The sequence below is a fragment of the Convolutriloba macropyga genome, chromosome 7 (assembly GCF_964194025.1).
Source record: "Convolutriloba macropyga chromosome 7, txConMacr16.3, whole genome shotgun sequence".
In the NCBI taxonomy this organism is placed as follows: Eukaryota; Metazoa; Xenacoelomorpha; order Acoela; family Convolutidae; genus Convolutriloba; species Convolutriloba macropyga.
Window position 1 is genome coordinate 24370493 of NC_134474.1, and position 26909 is coordinate 24397401.

Below are 26909 nucleotides of genomic sequence, written 5' to 3' on the forward strand. Positions count from 1 at the left end.
ATTGTAATTTGGTTGAAGTCGGAACCTGATAATTATTCATGTATTTTCAGATGTGATGCAGATTTGCAGTTGATTGAGACGTATCGGATATATGGCTAACATAGACTTCAAAACGAACAATCTGAAGCCACTTTCTAATAATTTTGAGGTTAGCTTCTTATGCTCTTTTGATGTATTTAGACTTCTTTAAGGTTAATCAACTGCCATGTTATGTTACTCCTACGAGACATTGATACACGTTCACTCAATGGAGGGTATTATGGAGGATAATCAAAAGGTGACACCGTCTTAAGCGTTTGAGTTTTCAAGTAAAGTAAAAAGAACTGTGCATCAAATGTTGTAGTTATGCTTACATTAGCCCAGTGATTCCGGGCAAAATAGCAAGTCAAGAGAAAAGCAAAGAAAATTACAACGGAAATAATGTTTGTTTTTTGTGATGTATAAGTAAGAAATAGGTGGTAATTCGACAGTTAAAATTTGAAACATATCTATACGCGAAACAGCGAAAAATCCTAATGAAGAAAAAAGAAATTGAACACAGATAAACAACAAAATGGATACCAAAATTTTCTTGATTTTCACAAATTCATCTCTGTAATATCTACGAGAAGTTACGAAGCATTTGGTGCCGCCCAATAAGCTTCTTAGGTGCATACTATTTTTGCACCGTCACGTGCCATAATTTTACAATAATTTACTGTGTAATGGCATGTGGCCTGTGGGATGAATAAGGTACTGGATGAAAATTTTGTCTGAGAAAACGGAAAAAAGTCTGCAAATTTTCTTGAATCTTCTGCTTCAATATTTTTATTGGCCTTTTCTTGGTTTTTTACAATTCAAAGAAATTGAGTTGTATTGGGGCGCTGTCTTTTTTTACGACGCGAAGAGGAGTATTGGAGAAGTCCTTTTTTAATCAATTTTATTGGACTGAATTTTGAAGCAGGAAATGAAACACGAGAAAAAGTTTGGAGTGATTTTGTTGCTGAACAAAATGAAGAGTGGTGCGAAAAGAGAGTGGGTTTTTGTTCATATCGCTGTTTTCTAGACAGCAAGAATTTGAGGTGTGAAAAAAAATTCTGTGAGCAACCGAAAATTTTGTTCACGTTTTTTTTTTGGTTAAGAGATTTGGTTATGTTTTTGATTTAATTTTAGGCTGGTTTTGGTAGTGGTTTGAAGGTTTCTGGAAATTCGAATGAATTTTATGCTAAATCGGAGGTTTTCATGTATTTTGCTGATTTTTGGGCTAATTTTTGCGATTTGTTAACGATTGTTTCGTTTTATTGCCTCAATGTATTGAAAAGACCCCTTGTACTTGAGAAAATTTTAGATAACAAATGAGAACAGTTTTGTGGATATGAAGCATTTTTTTGTTGAGAAATATGGCAAAAAATGGCAAAAATTGAAACTATTTTTCTTGAATTTTTTTTTTGCAGTTTTTCGTTTTTTTGTTTTTAGTCAAGTTTCTTGGCCTTATATGACTTGCTTATTGTTTTGCGAGCATCTGGATACCTTTTTGGCTGAAAAGAATTTTTCTTTGGTTTTATGTGCTTTTGTAATATTAAGAAATTTTTAAACTTTTTCCAGTTTTTTAGTCCAAGTTGTTAGTAGGAGCCTTTTTTTCATGATTCAGCTTAAAATATTTTTAAGAAAATTCTCATAAGTTGTTTTAGTAGTTACCAATTGTTTTGATGAAGTAATTTTGGTAGTTATTTCGGAATCTCAATTTATGCCAAAATTTGATCAGATTTTTTATCATATTTTAACAGATTCGATTTTCGTGGGTTTTTTTGTTTTATGGTTTTCTTTCAAGATAATCATAATTAATGGGCACGTTTGTCTGATGAGTAGTTAGATGGCATTTAAGTGGATTTGCACTTTGAGTCGTTTCCGGAATTCTTTCGGCTTTTTTAAGATCTCTGCACACATTTTCATGATTTTTGAAAAAAATTGAAGTAGTGATCTTGATCACGCCGAAACAGGAAGTGGAGCGAAAAAGCGAGTGGTTTTGCCGCGTAAAACTCTAATTAAAGTAGAGTGAGAAAACGTTCTTTGAACAAAAATTCGCTTTCTTGCTAGTGATTTCTTTGTTCACATAAGCCCATTTCACTTTGATTTTTCCTCTTTTTATTTTTTGGATCGGATTTTTTTCTCAATGTTTTTCCGAATCCATTCATAGTTCATTCTAGGCCCAGTGTTTTTATTTGAGCCAAATTTCACTTTTTGGCTAGTGGTCTTTTAATCACATGCTGCATTTTAACTTTGATTTTCTGTTTTTTCTGATTTTTTTAGAAATGATTTTCCCAGTTCAATCATAATCCCTATAAGGTCTAGTCTTTTGTTTAGTCAATAAAATTTCTTTGAATTGTACCTCAGAACGTGTCCTATGTTTTTTTTTATTTCGTCGTCAAGATCTTTGTTACGACCATATGACGTCACGACCATTTCAACTCTGCTTTTTTTTCATTCGTTCATGCAATTTTAACTGAATTGCGTGCGTGACGTCATTTTTCACTCTTAGTGGAGCGAGTTCTTTGGTTCATTTGTGTGATTAAATTTTTGGTCACACGTGACTTACCTTACACTCAAAACTGACGTTGAAATTAACTTTTTATTGAATGGAATAAAACCCAACACAACTACTACAACCCAAACTTCTACAACCCATCTACAAGATGCAACAAGAAGCAACTTCAACGCCAGCTGCAAAGAGGCCAAAGCCAAGCGACACCCTGTTCATGAAGGCCCTCTCCGCTATCCAAAGCGCGCGTCCGGAAGCTTTGTCTTCCACCTATAGCAACAAGCACGCTAAGGACCATAGCTTTGTGATAGTTGAAGTAGGGCTGGACAAGAACCTGGACGAGGTCGGGGCTGCAATCAACAAAACCTATCCGGCGAAGATAAGCCTAGTGCGAATCAGAAGCCGAGCTACCCAAGCACCAACCCGGCTATTGAGAGCCTTCACAAGATGCGAGACCACGAAGACCCTTCTGATCGACCGCGGCCTGATGATCGGGCTCACCCATCACCGATGTCAGGAGTCAAGACAAACCCAGCCCTCTCCTCCTCCTCCCAGTGTTATCGGTGCCAAGGCTTCGGTCACAAGGCGAACGCATGTACCCAAGAAGCTAGGTGCATCAGATGTTGAGGCAATCACAATCTAGCCGAATGCACTGTCCCTAGAGCTAAACCCAAGTGCGTCAACTGCAATGGAAACCACGCTGCCAGCTACAAGGGCTGCAGCAAATATCAGGAGGAGCTGTCAGCAAACCGGCGCATCACATTGAGAGACCTCTCTGAAATCCTCGCAACTGCCACCCAAATTGTAGCCGATGCCGTGATTCATGCCAAGACCATCCTGTACACTGACTTCTCCCGAAGCGATTTCCGCCAAGAATGCAAAGACAGACAAGACCACCACTACTCTAATCTACTCCGCAAGCTCCTCAAAGTGCCGCCTGAACGCAACGAGCAAGACGATCTAGACTTCGACATGCCACCCAATGAATAAGGCCACAACCAAAGACAACAACTACTGCGACTGAACACACAACTGCGACAGAGGGACTTAAGAGAGCTGGGAACCCGCAGCTCAATAAGTTCCTGCTCAGAAGAGCGAAACACACATCATCATCATCATTTTATTGAACGGAATTCAAAGAGATAATGTCAAGTGAGTGTATGTCACTCTGATTGAAGGTTATTTAAGAGCAGCAATAAGTTATATAGATTAATAATCAAAATGTAACCCGTCAGCATTAATGAAAAATGTCTGTTCTTTTCGTCTTTCTTTTACTATCTCTTTGAAACTGCAGATCTACGAAGCTATTGTGGCTATTTTCTGGCAATCTACCAGCTATGTTCTCATAATTTAACCTTTTTTGCGTCAGATCGTCCACTCAGAATAAATAGTTATTTTTTAAGCTTGAACCACTATTATTTCTCATGAGCACTGCCCATAACCTGGTCAGTAAATCTTCACAAACTGATACAAGGGTCAGTTGAACCTCTTCTATCAAGCAAAACTATCAATTAACTTTGGGTTCATTGCGCTGTCGACAAAAAATCGCGTTTGGATTATATTTGGGTGTTAGAAAAAAACCGCAAATATTGAGTTTTGCCATAGTTGTTGGTCTTTCTGGAGTCTCAAAAAATGATTGCAATCTAAATAAAAAGTAGATCTCATCAACTCTAGAATGTGGCATTTTAGGTTTAATTAGCGTTTTCAGTTAATGCCTTATATTATGTACTGGCTGATCCCTTATTTGCTGACATCTATAGTAATTTCTATATTTTGAATCTTACCTTCAGTTGATGTTTTTCATATCCCTTGGTTTTTTCATTTTCTCGTTTAGTCCAATTGGGAAACAATGCTCCCTGCTTTCAAATATTAGGTGATATTAATTGGTCAACGGTTTTGATATATATTTGCCTTTTTTATTAAGGCTGACGTCACTAATTGTCAAAAAATTTTGGGTTTGTTTTCCAACAAAGCTGTTGTATTATTTCGGTCGAAACCCTAAGTATAATTTTTGACAACATGAGTTGATTGGGTTTGATATTTTTAACACTACTATTTTTCACAAAACGTTTTCAGTTTTTTCTGGGCTTATTGTTTAGCAATGAACGCTATGAAATTGTTTAAGATTTTGATATAATACTGTTACGTGTTCTTCGAAAACATTTTGATTTTGCTATTAATTTTCGTGTTTTCTTAATGATTTCTATTGAAAATTTCTCAATTTTTGTATGTTTTTTGAGAAGTCTTTTCATCAGAAAATTGTGCTTTTCATCGTCAATCTCTTTTTTTTGGGTTTGGCAAAGTTTGGCCTTTGCTTTATAAAATTACTTTTTTCTGCTCGAGAAATTGATTTAGCTTGATTTCTCTTTTTGGTTTTGTCAGGGCTAGTGAAATTTAAAAAATAACCTTACTTGTATACTCGTCTGTTCAGGTTTTTGGATCCATAAGCATCCTCGAATCTATAACTCCGCTTTTTTCAATGTTTGGTATCTATTTCACTTGCATATTTCCAACATTCAATCAATTATTTTTAAAAGAAGAGTAATCGCATTTTTAATGCCCGAGAATGTCTGAGCGAAGTGATGGACTTCTCGTTTTAAAAAAATTTGGAGCGGTTACGCTCTTTGATGAATCTGTGAACATTATTGATAAGCATGAATATTTATAAGCAAAAGCCACCACTGTTTCTTTTTCTTTGTCTGAGATCTTCTGTGCGGAAAATATCGTTAAAGAAACTTTTATAGACTTCACGGGAAAAAATGTTGGGAAAGTTATATTTCTAGAGCTTTATTGGGACCACATTCTTAGGTAACCTCGAAGTTTTTCATCGTAAAAGGGATTTCACGGTGTTCATTCTCGTGCTGAAAAAAATTCAGCTTAATCATTTTGAATTGCTCAGTAGAATTTTCTAATTTAAAAATGACCACATGAAAACTTCCTTTTCAAGACCTTAAATCTTTGCTCATCTTTTCAAAAGTGAAAGGGCAATCTGCAGATTGTGATGAGATCCGCTGCGGTAGTTTTTTTAGCAATTGTTCTGAAGGTTTTTATTTTCTTTGAGCTTTTCTTTCTTGTGATTTTTGTAAGAATTTGCCGTAATTGATTATAAAATTGTTTTTATTGGACACTTGAGAGTGATAAGTCTATTTCATAGAATAGCAAAATTTTGGCGTGCGTTGTATTGAAAAAATGCTAAGTTTGTAATTTGTCGTTCTGTTTATTTCGTTGACAATCTGAAATTACTGATGCATTTAATGCTAAGTAGGGTTTTGTTCCAATTGGCATGAAAGAACGTTCGGAAAACAATTGTTTTGGTAAATAATAAAAATAATTCTAATTTACTGTAAAGTTTATGAGATTTTGTTGATTGGGTCACAAAATACGTCGTTGACATAGCAAACGAAAAATAGAGAATAATGCCTCCCGCTTGTTAACGGCGCTTGGCAATCTTTTTTAGCGTGCACTCGACTGATTCGCGAACACATTACAATTTTCTGCAACTTGTAAAACTTAGTTTTACTTTGTAAATAAGGGTCCACCACAATTTGCAGATGTTTATTGCTCTCGAACGAAATTTTAAGTGATTTTTGTAAACGTGTGTTTTTTTGCGAAATTATTTTGTGATCTTTTTCGAGAATATTCTTGTAATTTCACTTCCGAGTGACTTTTCCGCGCTTGACTTCTTGAATTTTGCGTGACTTCAATTGCTCTTATTCAGAAATAATGTTTGTCGCTGACAAAAGCGATTGTAATATAAGTAAGCACAAGGCCCTGATAGCTGAGTGGTCATTGCTTCAGTATTTTAAACCTGAGGTCGAGGGGTTGAACCCCCTCTTTTGTCGGAATTTTTGCACGTTTAAAAATTATCTAGGCTAATTTCTGAATTACATAGTTCCTTCTGTTTTTGAAGAGCAATTCGCCCGACGTTAGTCGGGTTATTTTTCCGATTCTTAGGTGCCATGTAAATTCAAACGCTGCAAATCAACACAGAAAAGTCACCCGTTTGGTGGCAGAATTAGTTGATTGTTATTTCGCGCTAAGAATGTGCAAAAACCGATCTTCGGGTTTTTGAAAAACTAAACGGGAATCTCTCAACTAATGGTATTTTACGGTTTTACCTTTTTCCTGAAACGCACTGCTGGTGGCCCTGGTTTTCCAAAAATATTATTTGTTGACCGAATAGTTTTTGGGACGAATATGAAACGAGGATGAAATTTGTCAATGACTTTACTAATTGCTCTCAAACGAAATTTGGAGCAATTATATTAGTACTGTAGGTCATTTTTAAGTTTCTCATTAACGCAGCTGCGTCATGATCATTAACGTTATAGTGTGTAACTTTTTGGTCATTTTTGAAGTTTCTCTTTGACGCAGCTGCGTCATGATCATTAACCCAGCAATTAATTGTAGTGTGTATTTTTTTATAGTGTGCAACTAATGGTATACAACCGTTTTAGGTTTTTCCTGATCCGCACTGCTGGTGGCACTGGCTTACAATTTAATATAGCTAACAGTTTTTAATTGAGATTGATTTAGATCAATAATTTGATTGCTTATTGAAAAAAGATTATTTGTTGACCCACTAGTTTTTATGACAAACATGAAACGAGGATGAAATTTGTCAATGACTCTTTATTAATTGCTCTCAAACGAAGTTTGTAGCAGTTATATTAGTACTGTTGGTCATTTTATAAGTTTCTCCATTTGAAGAGGCATTAGTGCCAAGATTATTAACGCAGCAATTACAGTTAGTGCGTATTTTTTTGTTGAATTCTATTTTGTTGGAGGGTTCTGGTTAGGTTCGCACCTCTGAAGGAAATAATCTTAGCGCCGTCAACATTCGCCAAAAAACGGCATGACACTACATATAGAAGAGATGATCAATTGCATTCAAATGTTTTTTTTATCATTCAATAAAACTATCACAACAATAAGGGTAAGGAGCCTATCTCCTGCATCAGTTCTATGGCGGTAACGAGGAGCAAAATTGTTGCAATTTAATTTTTTTAAAGGGAAGCTATTAAATGTGCGTTTATTTGCTGCTCATAAACTACTTCTGTATGTTGATTGTGATTTTTGGAAATACCTGATTTTATATTTTTCCAATTTTGAAAACAAAAATTAAGTTACGTAAAATTGCAGATTATCGACAAAGGCTTTCCCAGGTTTCTACACAAAGTGTTTGCCATAAGTTTTGCCATTAAACTTCCAGCGAAAAGCTCAGCGTATCCTATTGCTGATAGAAATGATGCACGGAGGACGTGAGATCCGTTTAATATCAATAAAAGTTTGCATGGAGTTCAACTTTTTGGGACGGCATGCGTTGATCACCTTAAAGCTTTGCCTCATAAGCGGGTTTTTACGCTTCATTTTATTTCAAAATATTATTGCAGTTAGTTAATCCATTTTAGTTGCCCAGTTTTTCTCGAAAATATGCTAATTTTGTGGCTGCTGTTCACTATTAGTTTTGTTCGTTGAAAATCAACTGATAGCTTTGTTTTTTGTGCGTTGACGTCTCTTGCAATAGAAACAAAATAAGAATAAATGAAACCTTTTAATATTGCTTTTAAATTTTTTGATATTAGTGAAAATGCTTTTCATCTTCCAACCGACTCATAATGATATTCCAAAGCCATAGACACTGAAATTTTTCTCAAAACTCGACCGAGTAGTGTTTAAAAGAAAAATATTAAAGATTATAAGTGATCTGTCTGTGTGAAAAAGCAAGAAAAATGAAAAATTTGAATTCGAGAAAGAGTGTTTTCAAAAATCGGTTAAATTTTTCATCGGATTTTTATTTGTGGCAGAGTTATATCTCCCCGCAAATGATATCCAGCCGTCAAAGTTGGCCAAATAAATATAGTGTGACTGGTATTAAATTACTAGCCCCATTGCATTGACGGTTGGAACAATAATTCGCTTAATCTGGAACCATGATTTATAAAGTTACAAAATTAAATTGGATGGGACCACCTTTTTAATTGACGTTTGTTTTTTTTAAAGGAAAACCATTGATTCGACTAAAGGCCTTATTCCCCTACAACATAACTTCAGTAATTGTGAGGCTTGAGTCTAATTCTTTTAAAAGGGGGTGTAAAAAGTGGACGGTAAAGCCTCTGTTTAACAGCGGACCGTATTTTTAATTGAATGGCGAAGAATTCGAAGTTGTATACGTTCTTTCTTCGATTGCTTAGAAAGAAGAAAACCTGAAACCCATATCTAATCAGAAAGGCTCAGTATCTGAAGATGATTTTGAGAGACAGAAGGGCTCCCTGGTGCAGACATTTCACGGGTGGTCTTCCAACCAGCAGGTTGACTTTGTGCAAACTCTGTTGCAATGCATGAACCAAATCCAGCATGGTCAAATCGACCAGCATCTTCAGCCTTTACTGCAAAGAGATTTTATTTCAGCCTTGCCAGGTAAAAAAATCGTTTTCGTCACCAAGTTTGTCTTGTTCTAATTCAAAATTCTCCCCATTCTCAACCCAATGCGAGTAGCTGTTCTTAACTTTACTGGCAGCAGTCATTACTTTTACTCGACTCGTTTGAGGTTTGAACCGTACATGGGTAGAGTTTATCCGTCAAAATAAATTTTTATACTTTTTAATGCTGGATATTAATCGTAATGGCTGGTACCATATCTCAACAGGCGAAACAAACTATTGCCAACGTATTTGTGGATATTTTCAGCTTAGCTTTCCGGCCTTCCAGTTCACTGAAATTTAGTATTCCTTTAAAAAACTATTCTTTGGGTGACGAAGTTCTAATTGGGTGACCACTGGAATGTGATAGAATGAATCTTATTAATTATTTTTCCGTTTTGTGATGCATGGTGATTAACTGCAAGTGTATGTTGCAGCAAGAGGTTTGCACCAAATTGCAGAAAACATATTGGCATATCTTGACTCGCATTCCCTGGCCAAAGCAGAGGTCGTATGTCGGGAATGGCAACGTGTAATAGCAGATGGCATGTTGTGGCGTAAGCTCATCGAACGCAATGTGCGCATGCACCCACTGTGGAGGGGGTTGGCAAACAGGAGGGGCTGGATCAAGGCCCTCTTCAAACACTCACCCGACAGCATCCTGCCTCACCAGTCTTACAGAACACTATACCCCACCATCATCAGAGATATCAGAGTTAGATCTGTTCACGTGACTTTTTAAAGCTAATTTAAACATTGATAGCTGTTTCAGTCCTGAATAGGCTGGAGTGAGATAAGGGAAAGCAATGCTTAAGTTCTTTATGTACAGAAGCCTCCAAGTATGCTATTGAAAATGAGAACTTAATGTTAAAAATTAAGTTGTCTTAACCAAATTTCGTTAAGCTGTATAATAGTTTTTCACAGAATTAGAGTAAATTATATTCAAATTGAGCTGCAAAAGTGATTTTTCTAACGACAATTTAAGTATCGTTTGTTGCTATTAAGCTACCAAATTAGAGAGATAGGCGGAGTGCGGGCTGTAAATACCCGGCCGTATTTGTAAAAGGGCTGTAAATGCCCGGCCGTATTTGTAAAATGCAATGCTGTCATTGAATTTGTTTTTTATCCCTACGTCGTTTAATCTTAAACAGTTTATAATCGTGGTTATGGAACCAAGATTATCAACTGTTTATAACTGTTGATTAGAATTCCTTGACCTCCAATATCTGAGATGCAACCTAAGATTGTTTATGCGTTTCAGAATATTGAAGAGAACTGGAAGTTCGGCAATTGCCAATCTAACAAGATTCTGTGTCGAAGCGAACAGAGCAAGGGTGTGTACTGTCTGCAGTATGACGATGAGAAGATAGTGAGTGGCCTGAGAGACAACACCATCAAAGTGTGGGACAGGAAAACCCTCGAGTGCATCAGAGTCCTTCAGGGACACACAGGGTCAGTCACAGTCTTTGGCTTACTTTTCAAAAACCTTATCTAGAAACTGGCGCAAAATTAGAGCCGCTTTTGCCATTTTTAATAGCCGCGCACTGATAGCTGGCTACTATAGCGCTCCAAAGAATTTGAATTGTATTGGGGCGTTGTTTTTTTTTAAGATCTGTTCACACATTTTCATTATTTTTGGAGTCAAATTGGAGTAATGATTTTGGTCACGCCGAAATATGAAGCGTAGCGATAAAGCGAGTGGTTATGTGGCATGAGAGTTTTTCGCTCTAATTTTAAAGTAGAGTGAGAAAACGGTGTTTGAACAAAAATTCGCTTTCTCGCTAGTGGTTTTTTTGTTCACATGCGGCAATTTCACTACTTTGATATTTACTGTTTTTTCGATTTTTTGGATCGGGTTTTTTTCTTGTTTTCCCAATCCATCCATAGTTCATTTTAGTCATAGTTTTTTGTTTCAACCAAATTTCTGTTTCTTGCTAGTGGTTTTCTGTCCACATGCGGCATTTTGACATTGATTTTCTGTTTTTATCAGTTTTTTTAAATGATTTTCCCAATTCACTCATAGTGCGTTCTAGGTCTAGTTTTTTGCTTAGTCAATAATAAAAATTCTCTGAATTGTACGTCAGGACTTGTCCTGCTATGTTTTTTACTTCGTCAAATAAGTTTTTTTTTCGCTTTACCTTAGTTCACAGCTTGTTCCACTTTTTGCGTAAAATCTTTTTCACTTCTCTAGGCTAGTTTAACTTCTCTTATTCTGCTAAAAATGTTTTTAGACAGCAGTTGCTCAGCAAAGCAATTCAAAATGAACTCAGTCAGTATCAAAAAACGGAATTAGAAATTGAAACGGGATAAACTCAGTTTTAGATGCCTGTTTCTCGAACTTGCTTCTTATAAGTCTAAATTACCATCTCTAATGCTAATTCGTATTGATACTAGCTCCTGTATCGTCTCACTATGAAACAGGATTATGTTCAACTACAAAATGACATCAAAATAGTTCGCACTTAAAAATTTTTCTTCAAAAATCTTTTTTTTTCATTATTTTTTCTCTTCTTTCAATCCCAATCGTGGTTTTTAGATCAACAGTGGCTATTTTTTGGAAATCTGCCGGGCATGTTTACAGCTTGAAGAGGAGTATTGGTTTTCTTAAGGTTTTTTTTACAGGAAGTACTATTCGTTCAGACGGCGTTTTCACCTAAAAGCGAAAGAGTAAAATTGACGTGTGAACTAGTTTTATCTGAGTGATAGAAGTTTTCTGATCATGGACTTCGATCACTGAATGACTTTTTGACTTTGAATTTTTTTTTGGCAGAATGCCGCATATAGATAACCGTTTTTAGCCGTTTTTCTTCCATTTGGCTCAATTTTATAAACATATAATTTAGTTTTTTGCATAAATTGTTTTCGAATGATGCTGCAATAATATGTAGCTTCCCGAAATTGATACCAAAAAGCTTTTGCAGAGTCTAATAATTCTTATTTAGTGTAAAATAGGCACAATTTTCTCAATTTTTTAGTTAATTTTTAATTTTTTATTAATTTCTTCATTTTTTGACCCTGATCGTACTTTTCTGAAAAATCAGTGTATATGGCAACTTTCTTTAACCAATTCATGCGTTGAACAACTCTTTTGGACGTGAGGTCTTTTTTGTTGATAAAAATGTTCACAAGCTAATCCGTTTTTTGCTATTTTTGCCCAATTTTTCTTTGTTTGTTAATAGGCGCACAGCGATAGCTGGGGCTGTTATTGGCCTTCTCTTGGTTTTTTTCATTTCATCGTCGCGTTTTTTGTTACGACCATATGACATCACACCGACTTCTAATCTGCTTTTTGTTCATTCGCTCACGCAATTTTGACCAAAGTGCGTGCGTCCTCACTTTAAAATGGACTTTTTCCAACTTTAATTCAAGGAGATAAGGTCAAGTGAGTGTGTCACTCTAAATGAAGGTTATGAAGTTGAGAGCAGATAACAGAAGCGGCAATAAATTAAATAGATTCTCAATCAAAATATAGCATCTCACCGCTTAGAGATGTTTTTTGTCTGTTTCTTTTCCTGTTTTTTGAGACTGCAGATCTACAAAGCGTTTGCGGCTATTTTCTGGCAATCTGCCAGCTATGTCGATCAAATTTATGAAAAGAATTTCAGTAAATATTGCTGAAACGTTCTTTGTAAGCTAAAAACAGGGCTATTTGTACTTAAATTTTCTTGTAGAAAGATCTGGCGTGAATTTCTTCGTCTTTCGCTAAATTAAATGTTTTTCAGCAATTTTTTTGCTCATTACGAGTAAAGCAATCTTTTAAGCTTGCGATATTTGTAGCTATTTTTCAAGTCGCCATCAAAATTTGTGTTTACACGTCCAATCGATTAATTATCAGTCACATTATTAACAATATCTTGCAAAAGTTCGGATAAAATTTATATATACACAAATGTTTTTTATTGCTGTGAAAACATTCTATCTCTGATTACCACTTTTTTCGGAATGTTTTTGCACGTGAACAAAATGTGTATAATACCGTGCATCTTCGTTGTCTTCCTCAAAATGCACACACAGACCACGGATATTTTTTAGTAATTGTCAAGGCTTTCAAATGCGTAGAATTCGTTAATTATAACAATTATTTTAATCCGTCTCTAGTGTTTCTTTGGTGTTTGTTTACTTTGCCAATTTCAGAGGCCATTTTGAAACATTACTGGTTTCTGCAGAATTTTCCCCTAATGCTTGCCTTTTTCAGATTTATTAATAGCCGCCGTCAGCCTCTCAAATTGCTATTATTTAGGCGCTCTCCTTTTTTTACAATTCAAAGGATTTGAATTGTATTGGGTCGGGCGCTATCTTTTTTTTTCAAGATCTGTTGACACATTTTCATGATTTTTGAAGTCAAATTGGAGTAGTGATTTTGGTCACGCCGAAACAGGAATTGTAGCGAAAAAGCGAGTGGTTTTGTTGCGTAAAACTTTTTATTTCTAATTTTAAAGCTGAGTGAGAAAACGATGTTTGAAAAAAAATTCGCTTTCTCGCTAGTGGTTTTTTGCTCACATGCGGCAATTTCACTTTGATTTTTACAGTATCTTTAGAAATAGATTTCCCAATGCACTCACAGTCTTTTCTAGGTCTAGTTATTTGTTTAGTCATTAAAAATTCTTTGAATTGTACGTCAGGACTTGTCCTGCTGTGTTTTTTAATTCGCTTTACCTTTTGATCTTGTTTTTCGTTTTATATAAGAAACGATTTTCACGTTCGTCTTCAGATTCGCCTCACTCACTGTTTCAACTGAATAGATTTGAAATTCTTTCATGCATTGGATTATACAATATAGTAAATACGGTCAAAGTCAAAAGTGCAAAATCAAAGGAGACGGGATAAACTGATAAAGCCCGGTCATGAAGTCCTTGAGAATTAGGTTATCAAAGTGCATTAGAGTGTTTGCTAGCTGTTATCAATGTCAAGTTTATTAGCTGTCATTTAAGAAGTTGAATTAAGTATAGTCTTAGAATCTAACTGTAACTGCACGCCAAATTAGAACACTTTTTGGAGCTGAAAAAAACGCAATCAGTCAATTTCTCTTCTTTTTTTCTTTGTTTTGCGTTTCAATCCCAATGTGCATCAAGCGCATCAACGGCGGCTATTTGCCCGCAATCTGCCGGCTATGTTCAATTTGATAGAAAATTTTAATGTTTTTTCGGCAGTTTTGACACTATCTTTGATCCACATTGAGAGATTTCATTGAGATTCTTATGAATGTTTTTTAATTATCAAGCTGAAAACAATTCAAAAGAAGACCATTTGAAGACACCTGCCACACTGCCATTTGTTAACTGATTTGCATGAATGTCAATTCCAAATTGCTGATTTATAAGAGTTTTACGGTGAAATTTCTCAGGTTTTTTGGTTATAGCTGCGAAGTTTTAAGCAGAGCGGAGATAAATTGCGGTGCTCTTGGTTTTTTTACGACTCGAGTATTGAATTTCAGAAGATTTTTTTAACCGGAAGTACTTTTTGTTCAGACGGCGTTTTGACATAAAAGCGAAAATGAGTGAAATTGGCGTGTGCATTAATTTTTTCTGAGCGAGCGAAGTTATTTGATCATGCGCTGCGTTGAGTGAACGACTTTTCGACTTTGAAAAAAATTTTGAGAGAATGGCGAATATAGATGACAGTTTTAAACCGTGTTTTCATCCATTTGCCGCATTTGTTTTGTGAATTGGTTTATTGTAGAAATAAGTCATTGATGCTGCAAAAATATGTAACCTTCTGCAATGGACACGAGAAATTTTTTGCACGCCTAATAGTTCGTTTCAAGCGCAAAAGTGGCACATGTTTCTAAGTTTGTCATTTTGTTGCTTTTTCCATTAATTTCGTTATTTTTGAAGCTTTGAGGGGACTTTTTCTAAGAGCTTAGTAAATATGGCAACGTCCTTTTGATAATTTATGAATTGAATGACTCTCTTTGTTGGTAGATTTTCTTGTTATAAAATTGTAAAGCTAATCTAATTTTTGCGCTTTTCGTCCAAGTTTATTAGTTTTTGTTTGTGTTTTTTAGTTAACTACTATTAAAACTCCTTAAAAAGCTCTTCACGTGCACCGTCAGGGTTTTAAGAGTTTTATTAATTGAAGTTTTCAGTTAGAAATTGAGAAAAAATTCAACTCTTTTTTTTTCAAATTGTTTTTGTTTCGAAAACGAACTGTTCTCACTTCTTTCTGAAACAGAAAGATGAGAACGCCAGTTTGTTAGCCGCGAATGCTAAATAATGGAAAATCCACGTTTTTTCTGCTTCAATTGTTTTCGATTTGATTTTTAATTAGAATTTGCTCTTTGATTTTTTAGAATTTTCTCTTTGATTTTCAATTTTTATTTCAAAAGTTACTTATTAGTTTTATATTTTTTATAATGTCTGTCAATTTTTTTGATTGAAAGTTTTTTGTGGGATTATTCATAGGGCTAGTTTTTGGTAATTTAAGATTTTTTGATTTTTAGTATTGGTCTTTCTGCTAAATACTTTTCATGATTAATTTCTGACTTGATAAATTTTTTGGGTTTTTTTGTTTTATCGTGTTCATTGGGATTTTAATTGAAAACTACTCTGCAAAGTTTGTTTAGTCATAAATGATAACAATTTAATGGTATTAATTAGTATTTTTGTTGAGAAAAATTACTGAAGTTGATAAATTGTAAATTTTTTCTTTCAGTATTTGTTTTTCAAATTTTTGACAGGCTAACATAGCTTGCGCTTTGCTGCTTGAGCAGTTTGATGTTTCGACTTGCGTAAAACAGTTTTCGTTCTATTGTTTGCTTGTATTAGATACAGAAGTAATTGACTTTTTCTATTTTTTGGTTCAGTCGGTTTGAGCTATTTTTGAAATTTTGCTCTGATTTTTTTTAGTTTTGATAGCCATTTTAGTTAGTAACAGTTTAATTAAATTGTAGATTTTTCAGGGAGTCGACTATTCGAGTCGTTTCGGGATTTTTCCTTGTTTTTGGTTCCGCCGTTTGGCGCTCTTTTTCCTTTTTATTTTTGTTCACACACCAAAGCTGAAAAAAATCAAATTTTCTGAATGATTTCTCTCACTAACGGCATTTGCGCGCTTGACGTCATTTCTCACTCTCTTGAGCCAACGAGTTTTCAGCTCATTTGTGTTATTAGGAGTCGATCATACGTGAATTACCCCACTCAATTAAATTTTGCGCTTCAAAACTTAAGTTTAATTTTAATTAGTTTAAGGTCAAATTACTAAGGAACTATAATTAATAAAGGTCCGTAATGAAAAAGGCTTCTGCGCAATGAATTTTAACAAGCTTTATTAATTTATCGCTGAATGTTTTCTACATAGCTTTTTGAGTGGCGCCAACTTGTATCTGTTTCCATCTCTATTATACGGCACGCAAGTCTCTTCTTTCGCAGCTATTCCGGCAATCTCCTGGCTTATGTTTTGTTTTGCAATTAACCTTTTTTTGAATTTTTTCTTTCACCCTGTCTTCTATGTGATGCCTGTCCCTGTCCCTCAGTGGGAATGAGAGGGGTCAGAACATTGTGCGCCCCTACATTACCAAGCCGCCTTGTGTGATTGGATTATTCAACACTTGATTTATAGTACATTTTTGTGTAGTTCTTTAATTAATACGTGCTAAAGGTGGAGTCTTTTGTTTTACTTGGTTTCATGCCATCTTGAAACGGTTTCATGCCATTTTTTACCCATTCAGAACTGTTGAAGAACGAAAATTACAACTGAATCGTGCTTACCCTTACATGTTCTGGTTGATAAAATACGTAAAGAGCACCCTCTTGCGACATGACCCAAGATTACAATGTGTTGTTATATAGCTCCTTACTAAATAATAAAATAAACAGAACGTTTACACCCTCGAAGCTGGGGTTCCAAGACAAAGTAGGCCTGAATTATTTTGTAGCTTGCTTGTCAGTTCACCGTTGTAAGTATTTATGTTTACTTGTTTCAAGTCTTGTCTTCAACTTTTTTTTTTATTGGTGAAGTGGTTTTTGGTCCTCGGTATCCACATAGTTTTTGATGAGCATTTGTTAATGATTAGATTGAGTAGCAGGAGCATATTAAATGGGTTTTGAAAAAATAAATATTTTGCTATCATCCTTCAATTCAGTCCTTTAAACCGTCTCGTCTCATATTTTTTAGGTATTTTATTTTCAAGGTGAAATAGTCGGAGCCAAGATTTCAATTATAACTAATTACCGAGTCCAAATAAGGCCTCATTGTTTCGCCTTTGGTTTATGAAGGTCGTGTCTGTGGGTCTCTGAAAACTGAGGTTACATCCAGTCGAAACATACACCCCCAATTAGAGGTTTCCAATAAATAGCGGCAGAAAGTGTTGATGCCATTAAATATACTCATTTGTAGGCGGCCAAATAGAAGAGATCAAAAAGTACTTATCGTCAGAACGGATGTGGGTATTTTTGTTCTTTCTATTTACTGACCCTGCTCAAGCTTTGTGTAACGTTTGAGAACTCGTGTCGTCAAATTTCTGGTTTGTTGTTTGTTTCGTTGGCTCTATTTCTGAATGGGATGTTCAAATTATCAGACAGTGAATTCTCAGCTTGGATTAGACAAGATACACAATATTGTTCATACACGGTATAACTGTCACAAAAGCTGCATGTGTTTTATAATTTACTACTTTTGATCATAAATTTATCTTAAATCATCAATCTTTGTAATGTTACTACCGACCGATGGTTTATAAATAGTGAGTTATGAAACGGTTTTGACTAAAATGCAAACGCTGCTATCATGTATTTTCATGTGCTGTAAAAATTGTTAGGTTCAAGCTCAATGGGGTTAGCATGGAAAATTTTTCCAATAAAAAGTAGTACTTTTGAGCGCCATTTAATCGTCAAAAATTTTCCTTCATGTTCAATTAAATTGAAATTGTTGTCTGGAAGATCAAACTGAATTCTTGGTTGTCAAATGGACGGCCAGATGGTTCGTACTCCTAGAAAACAAATCAACTGAAATTTTATTCGTTTTATTCATCAATCGTTACTGTGAAATTGGAACAAGAGAAACTCATTGATTTCTAGGAGTACGAATTCCGAAGCTATGAATTCCGAGTTATCTTAAAGAAATTTTTTCTTTTCATTATTTATGATGTCTACTATTATCGTAGCCCGATTAAAGCTGTGATTGTCAATATAGTAATAATTTGTTTAGGGATGTTGCATATAGCATAACGGGATTTGCGTAACTAAATTTACCGAAGTCAAGTGCGCTCAGAAAACTATCGACCGATTACGAATTTGTCGTTTGTTGTTTAGCTCGGTGCTGTGTCTGCAATACGACGACCAAGTAATAATCACCGGCTCATCTGACTCAACAGTGCGTGTGTGGAACGTGTCAACGGGGGAGATGGTGAATACACTCATACACCACTGCGAAGCTGTCCTACATCTTAGATTTGATGACGGAATGATGGTCACCTGCTCAAAGGTATTTCCCTCACTGTCACCACCACTGTGCACCAATTATTACCACAATTAATAGGTTAAAGGTAAAGGGTCCCTCACATCTATGCTTTCGCGTTGCTCGGCTCGTTCAAGCGTCTCTTTAAAGCGACATCCACCAGTTAATTAATTAAAAGATAACCTCTGAGATAACAGAGATAAAAAGGTCTTAAAGTTCTATAATTGAGAGAATATTTTGAGCAATAGGTGCCGTGAGAAAGAGACTTGTTTTAATGTGTAACATGCACTGTTATCACAAAATGATACATAGAATCTGCTTTTAATGTGCTTTAAGCAGTTCTCTTCATTCTCATGCAATTACGCATGAAAAGTTGGTTGCATAGTGCAGTTAGAAAGTGATGAATCTTTTGTGTTAATGTCAAATTTACCTAAGGCTGCCTAAAAGCTTCCCTAGTGTTCAGACGAACCCGAATTTTTTGAAGTTTAAAGAAAGTCGGAACGTTAGCTAATTTGATTCTCAGAAAATATTGTTTGAATTTTTTTCGTCTCAACTGTCATATTTTTGCATGATATGCATAATCTCAATTGATGTTCTTCGAGCAGGCTAAAAGAGAATTGAGCCCATGTCTGTCGTTCGGGAGCAACTCATCCGACATTTGTCGGTTTTGTTAATAGCCGCCATCAGCCTCTCGACGGCTATTATTTAGGCGCTCCCCTTTTTACAAATCAAAGAATTTGAATTGCATTGGGGCGCTCTCTTTTTTTAAAGATCTGTTCACACATTTTCATGATTTTTGAAGTCAAATTGGAGTAGTGATTTTGGTCACGCCGAAACAGGAAGTAGAGCGAAAAAGCGAGTGGTTTTGTGGCGTGAAATTTTTTCACTCTAATTTTAAAGTAGAGTGAGAAAACGGTGTTTGAACAAAAATTCGCTTTCTCGCTAGTGGTTATTTTGTTCACATGTGGCAAGTTCACTTTGGTTTTCACTGTTTTCGATTTTTTGGATCGGATTTTTATCTAAATGGTTTTCCCAATCCATTCAGAGTTCATACTAGGCCTAAGTTTTAGAACCAAATTTCTCTTTCTCGCTAGTGGTTTTTTCACATGCGGCATTTTGACATCGATTTTTTATTTGTTTATTTTGATCTGATTTTTTTTTGGAAATGGTTTTCCCAATGCACTCATACTCTGTTCTAGGTCTAGTTTTTTGTTAAGTCAATGAAAATTCTTCGAATTGAACGTCAGTTTTTTAAAATTCGTTTAAAATTAAAGTTCTGCTATGTTTTTTAAAATTCGTATTGAATTACTTAATTTAGTGAATTTGGGTCAAAAGAGCAAAATCAAGAGAAACGGGATGATCATATAAAGCTCGGTCATTCAGTCATAGTACATTAGGTTATCAAAGTTCATTAAAGCGACTGCTAGCAGGTATTAGTATTATACTTACGATCCTTCAGTTTTGAAGCTGAATTAAGTGTAATTTGAGAATCTAACCAAATATGAAGAATCTACGCATCAAATAAGTACACTTGTTCTGTCAATTTCAATCTCTTAATTTTTTAATAGCCGCCCTCATCTTCTCAGCCGGCTATTATAGCGCTCCTATTACAATCCAAGAATTGGATTGTATTGGTGCTCTGTCTTTTTTTATTTTTGTAAGATGTTTTCGCACATTTTTCATGACTTTGAGCTTTCAAAATGGGATAAACTGGTAAAGCTCAGCTGGCATCAGGTTTCATTAGACGCCATTAGCCGCGTTTATTAGTTCTCCAAGTACTTAGAGTGGTGAAGCTACTGGGAAGGCCGTAATTCAAGGTTAACAGGTCATTTTCAGAAGTTTTTGAGCGCAAAATGTTGCAATTTTTTGTCTTTTCGGATTTTTTGTTGGACCAGTCTGAAATTGAGGTTTGTAAAAGTTGGTAAAGGTCTTTTGCCAGACGTAATTAACAGCCGCGTCCTCATTTCTAGGTGGCTATTATAGCGCTCCTAAATTTTTTTTACTTCGTCTAACAGATTTTTGTTTCGTCTTACCGTGACTTCTTGGAACTGACTTTTTCAATGACTTACCTCACTTAAAAAAGATGACTTCTGAGCTCACTTCTTATGAAACTCTAAATTTTATGAACATTTACTTATTAAAGGTCAATGGTGTGCATCTAAGTAGTGCCAAACATATGCCCTAATTCTTGAATATTAGAGTTTTTGATTTCGAATATTAATTTTGGGATCTTTTCCGTTTGTGCCCCACCAAATTTTGCACGTGCATCTGGGGGTGCAAATAATATGCGCCCTCTAAGCTGAGGGGGCACAAACGGAAAAGATCCTAATTTCGGAAAGCCCTATTAGGGCTTTCTCCTTATAGAGCTTATGTGTCTCATAAAAATGACAGTCCGAAGCTAACCCAAAAAGTCTAGTGGTGTATTAAAGGACTGGTGTATTAAAGTAAACTATTTGCTAATAGTTTACTGCAAAATTTTTATTGGCCATGGCATTTGCCAATTTTTTCAAATTTTTGAAAAATGTTGTCAATTTTTAGGTTTCTCTAGCCTGAAAAGCCAAACCATTTCCTTTAGGTTTTGATAATAGGTTACTGCATAGTTTCTAGTGGTAATGGGGAATGTGTTTCAAGATTTTAATATTTCAAATTTTAGCGATTTTCAATTTGTAATTTTTTCTTTGACTCCCTGAAATTTTAGTCTTTTTCCTCAGTGTCCAGGGGTTTGCTGCTATTGAGTTTGCTAGTATGTTATTGCAGAGTTTCTAGTGGCAACAAAATAGTTTTCTGTTTTTTAGATTGCAAATATAAGTAATTTTTTAAATAATGCTTGCAATTTAATTTTTTTTTTTGGTTGTTTTCGATTTTTTTGAATTTTTTTTTGTCATTTTCTGAGTTTAACTATGTTTATTGGCCAACAAAACTTTTTAATTGTTGCAGTTGAGTTACAAGACAGAACTCCACAAAGAAAAAATGAATTTGAACATTTTTTCCAGACACATTTTCGAAAAATATCTTTAAATTTTTCCTTTTCATTTGAAGCATTTTTCACATTTCTTTTTGAAGCATTTGTCATTTTTTGCGAGGTTATCTACCTCTAGTGTCAAATTAATCTCTTTCAAGTCTTTTGCGTGAGTTAATGACTATATTGCATTGTGTCATAAATGGCCTTCAGGTTAAAAGCTTCAAGAGTTTTAGTAGCTTCAAGCTTCAATAATTCTTTTTTTCTGTTTAGTTTGATTCTTTTAGTTTCTCAACTTTCGAGATTTCGTCTTTTTGGCTGGGATTGTTCAGTTGATCTGCTGGTCAGGTACATTAGGCCTGTTTTTCAATCAATTCCTTGGATTGTATTTCAGGACTTGTCCTGCTATGTTTTTTTTACTTCGTAGAATAAAAAATGTTTCGCTTTACCTCATTTTGCCGCTTTTTCAATATTTTGCGTGATATCTTTTTGACTTCTCTAGGCTAGTTTCTCTCTTCTCTCATTCTGCTAAAAGTTATTTTGAACATCAGTTGCTCAGCAAAGCAATTCAAAATGAACAGACTCAGTATAAAGAATTGAAGTCAGAAGTAGAAACGGGATAAACCCATAAAGCCCAATTTTAGATGCCCGCTATTTGAACGTCGTTCCTATAAGTCTTAGTTACCATCTCTAATGCTTATTGGCATCGATAGTAGCCCCTATAGCCTCTCTCTAAGAAACAGAAGTACTTAATGTTCAACTACGAAATGCCATCAAAATAAATCGGACTAAAAAATGTTTTTGTACAAAAATCTTTTGTTTTCAATATCTTCTATTCTTTCAGTCCCAGTCATGCTTATTGGAATCAACGGCGGCTATTTTCCGGCAATCTGTCAGGTGTGTTTTCTTTTTGCTTCAATCCCAATTTGCGTCAAGCGGGTAAACGGCGGCTATTTTCCAGCAATTTGGTGGGGGGTATGGTTGAACTTTAAGTGATCTCACGTTTCTTGAAAATGAAAATGACACACGCATATTAGTGTATTTAATAAAGTTTATCCAATTTACCTTTCTTCACGAAATCTGAAACTTAAGGAGGGTTAAGATTTTCGAACTAAAGTTCAATAGAAACTTTTAAAACGGAAAATATTGTACAATTTTATAATGAAGATTTTGCACGTTATACACTACTTTTTGTGAATTTGTTTTCTGCCAATTGCTGTTGAAATAGCACATGCATGAAAAAATAGCTTTTTACTTCAGAGATGGTGTGTTCATATTAAAAGTATCTCCTTCAAAATAGAATAGGCCGCTTTTAAGTTCTTTGAGGTGCGATTGAGATGACATTTTAGTATTGATACGCTGCTTCATGCTAATTCCATACCTTATGTTAGTTTCCGAGTTTTTTTCACATGAAATGTTAGGTCACTTAACGTGTTTTTTCAACGCACACCAAATGATAAATTGTAAAAGGCTTTCATAATTGAGTACAGTATATAGGAAAAGAGCATTTACGGATTGTTTGAATTTCTTGACAAACTGTCCCGTTAATTAAACAGAAGGCCGAAGACTACGAAACTTCATCAGCGAAAATGTGACATGTCTAAGTAGCTTTTTAACGGCTTCAGTGCCTATTATAATTTTGCGTTTTCATGAAGTACTTCTCAATTATACAGTTTTGAATCTTAGTTTTGTTTGAACGGTTGAGTGGGCTTTGGTTCAGGAGGTTCAGGAGGTTCTTTGAGTATTCTTTGTTTTGTTCTACTACCTTAATTCAGATTTGAAAACACGCTTATTACTTATGGAGTATTTAGATACCAAGTGGGTACAGTTTTGCCGGTTTTAAATTTAATTTTGTTAAAAAAAATTCACAAAATATCAAGAAATATAAACTATTTTCCGTAGTTTTTGCAGTTTTTCGTTTTTCATTAATATCAGGCATTTTTTTGCCTATGACGACTTGGCTATTGTTTTTCGATTCTCTTGATAATCTTGACAAAACTTATTGGCTACCGACAAATCTTATTTTTATAAAGAAATTTTTCATTGGCTTTAAGCGACTTTGTAATATAATTCGTGTTTTTGGTTCTAGTTTTTTTTTACTTCAAGCTTTTTCTCAGGAATTGACTTCAAATATTATATAAAATCTCATGAATTGTTTTAATAACTACTATTTGTTTGGCATGCTAGTGTTTTTTCTGGTTGTGTTTTTTAATGATCTTTTCACACATTTTTTTAATTTTCGAAGTCAAATTGAAGTGATGGTTATGGTCACACCGAAACAGGAAGTGGAGCGAAAAAGCGAGTGGATTTGTCTGGTGAATTTTTTCACTCCAAATTTAAAGCAAGAGTAAGTGGACGGTGTTTTGACAAAAGTTTGCTTTCTTACCAATGGTTTTTTGTTCAAATGCGGCAATTTGACATTGATTTTCGCCGTTTTTTAATTTTTTGATCAAATTTTTTCAAAATGGGTGTTCCAATGCAATCTAGGTCTAGTTTTTGTTTAGTTAATTTTTTGAAAATTTTTTGTTTGGTCGTCCGATGCTGTTTTTATTTTTTATTTGTTCAAATACTAATTCTGAAGCGATCAAAATTTCTGAATCCCTTCACTAACGGCGTTTGCGCGCGTGACGTCATTTTTCACTCTTTCTAACAAAAGTTTTTAGTTCATTTGAGTGATTATTGTTTGATCATACGTGACTTCCTCACTCGATAAAATGACTTTTGCTCTTTAAAAATTTCAGTTAAATTTGAATTAGTTTAAAGTCAAAGGGACTCATGTGTAATAAAGGTCCCCAATTAAGTGGCTTCTGTTGAGTGAATTTTAACAAGCCTTATCATTTTATCGCTGAATGTTTTTCACATAGCTTTTTGAACGGCGTCGATAACTTTTTCAACTGAAATCTATCTGGTCGTATCTGTATTATACAGCCCGAAAGTCTATTTCGCTACTATTCGGGCAATCTGCGGCAATTTACTGAAAACTGCTAAAATTGTCTGTATTCAGTCAATTCAATTAATTGAAATAGGTCGTATTTCCATTCGTTGCCCCCTTTCCCCCTAGCGTATTTTAAATCATTTTGGCCGTTTCTCCTGTCCTTTATGTCCAATGCACCCTCTTTACTTCACTCCAAAGACATCACTTCAATCATGGGAACCCTTTCACCATTCCAAATGGAAATAGACAGGGAAAAGGAAGGAATTCGGGAAGTAGTTTTAGCGTCAAGTTACCCAAAGTCCATTTTAAGCTCCCTTTTGCTTTACCTCTTTAGCTTTTTCATTTCTCAAAGTGTCTTTATTTTTCTGACGGCACTTTGTAATGAGACAATGGCCCCCTTCTACTAGTTTAAATCAGCGTGTTCTATTGTGTCTGTTTGAATTGTTCCCTCAGCTGACTAAGTCCCTTGTTCTTCGTACTATTAATACAACATTGCATCTTTGCGGATTCTATTCCTTGCTATGCTAACTTGCACTGCCTATTCCCTTTCCCTTGTCCTTCGCTCTTCCCACATTTTTCCTAGATTCCCAAATAGCAATCGGTGCTAACTTGTCCTAGTATGTTACAGTAATATCCCATTCCCCATCTCCCACCCTAGCCCCAACACTAGTTGCCTTGTCTTTTGTTCGCCTTTCGCGAATTCAATTTGGCTATGTTAGGTAGCTCTGTGTTAGTAAGCGTTGTCCCCACTTTCTCTGTTAGCTCTCTCTCTCGCCTTGCGCTGTTAGATAATTTGTGTAATCTTAGTTGAAATAGGTCATCAAATAAGTAAGTGAAAAGAAAGTAGATTTGAAAGTGTGCATTCTCACATTTGCATGCGAACTATTCCCACAAAATGCGCTTGGTATGGAAATTACAAGCAAAGCAGTCACATTTCGAAGAAAATCAAATTTGCATACTTTGTATGCAAACAGGCGTGTGCGGAGAATCGTTTGGATCGGATAAAATTTTTATCTGTTCCAACTAATTTCATCTGATTAATTTTAGGTTCCAACGCTACATGCTCTACCCAAGGCAGCGTATAACTGATTGCTCTCAAATAAAGTTTGTAGCAATTATTAGTCCTGCTGTCTTTTTGCATTTTTTGCTTGACCGATTTTTCGTCTGACACTTCTAACTTTTCGTCCTCAAAAAAGAGATAAACAGGTGAAGCCCGGAGCCTGCAACGCAGGGCTTAGAATGGTTGAGCAGCTCTCTTAGAGCCTTAAGCCTTAGGAGTCTCTAAGAATGCGCTAAATCAAAACTGTTTTGAAGAGACCATTTCATGGTGTGAAGGGTGGTTCTGAATCTTGACACCCCACTCACCCTCTTCCACCTGACGATTTGGGCCCCCATCCAGCCCTCCGATACTACCCCCCCCCCCCCACTCTGCTCATCGCACCTCTAATGCACGACTTCGCCGGTCATTTGAGAGCAAATCACCCGACGTTAGTCCGTTAGTCCGACGTTAGCCCGACGTCAGTGCCAATTGTTCATTGATCGATTATTGGTCAGCTGTTTTTTATCTCCTCGTGATCTTGAAAAAAATCTTGTAAGTCGATTCAGAACTTGCTATAAAACTTTCCCGGTCATACAATTTGGTGATTAATTGCTCTCAAACAAAGTTTGTAGCAATTATAGTCCTATCGGTCTTTTTATGCGATTTTTCTCGACCGATTTTTCGTCTGACGCTTTTGACTTTTGGTCCTCAAAAAGGGGATAAACAGGTAGCGCCCAGCCGGCATTAAGTGCTATTAGAGCCTTTCAGGTCTGTTTCAGATGGTTCTTAGAGGTTGACGACACCCCCACTGTTGACCCTCCCATTGCCCCACTCCCCCCACCGCGCTGTTGCCCCCCCCCCACCCCACTGTTGCCCATCACCACCCCATCAGCCCACCGGGGTACACCCCCCCCCCCCCACAATAATGGTGGCTATGTTCGAACAACCGATTGCTAAAAACACGCAATTTTATACTAATTTTCACAATTTTTTCAAGCTTTTTGATTTTTTTCATTTTTTGAGTTCTTTCAGCTCTAGGTGTCAAAGAACCTCCTCTAGGGTTTTTAATAGTTTACTGCATGGTTTCTGGTAGTAGTGGAATGGTTTCAACATTTAAACGTCATCAATTTTAGCATTTTTTTTAGTAAACGTGCAATTTTTTTCAATTTTTTTGACATTTATCTTCCATTGATCAAGTCTTCTGCAGACTCAGGTGCCAAAAAACCTCTTTAAGGGATTGATAATAAGTTTTCGAGAAATTTTTTTGGCCTTGGAATTGTTTTCAACTTTTTAATATCACAAGTTTTAGCAATTTTTTCGTTAAAACTTGCGATTTTCAAGTTTTTTTTTTGAAAATTTTTGTCGGTTTTTAGGTTTCTCTAGCCTCAAAAGCCGAAGAACCTCCTCTAGTGTTTGATAATAGGTAACTGCTTTTTTCTAGTTGTAATGGAATGTTTTTCAAGATTTTAATACCACGAATTTAAGCAATTTCTAAATATATTTGCAATTTTAAGTTTTTTTTTTGAACTTTTTGAATTTTTTATTATTTTTTTCCGGCTCCGGGGTCCTAGAGACCTCCTCCAAGGTTTTATGATAAACTGTAGCACAGTTTCTAGAGTTATTGGAATGGTTATCAATATTTCAAT

The 26909-nt window shown here is 35.4% G+C and overlaps 1 protein-coding gene across 1 annotated transcript in view; it reads left to right on the forward strand.

Annotated features, from left to right (window-relative positions):
- LOC142342711 (F-box and WD repeat domain-containing 11-B-like) overlaps positions 1 to 26909 on the forward strand; it is a 192004-nt gene that overhangs the window by 134075 nt on the left and 31020 nt on the right. Inside the window, exons 2-6 of the mRNA XM_075394228.1 lie at positions 49 to 148; positions 8713 to 8938; positions 9378 to 9655; positions 10202 to 10392; positions 18186 to 18357. Coding sequence (XP_075250343.1) covers positions 92 to 148; positions 8713 to 8938; positions 9378 to 9655; positions 10202 to 10392; positions 18186 to 18357 — 924 coding nt within the window. The 5' untranslated portion in view covers positions 49 to 91. The remainder of the gene's footprint in view (positions 1 to 48; positions 149 to 8712; positions 8939 to 9377; positions 9656 to 10201; positions 10393 to 18185; positions 18358 to 26909) is intronic.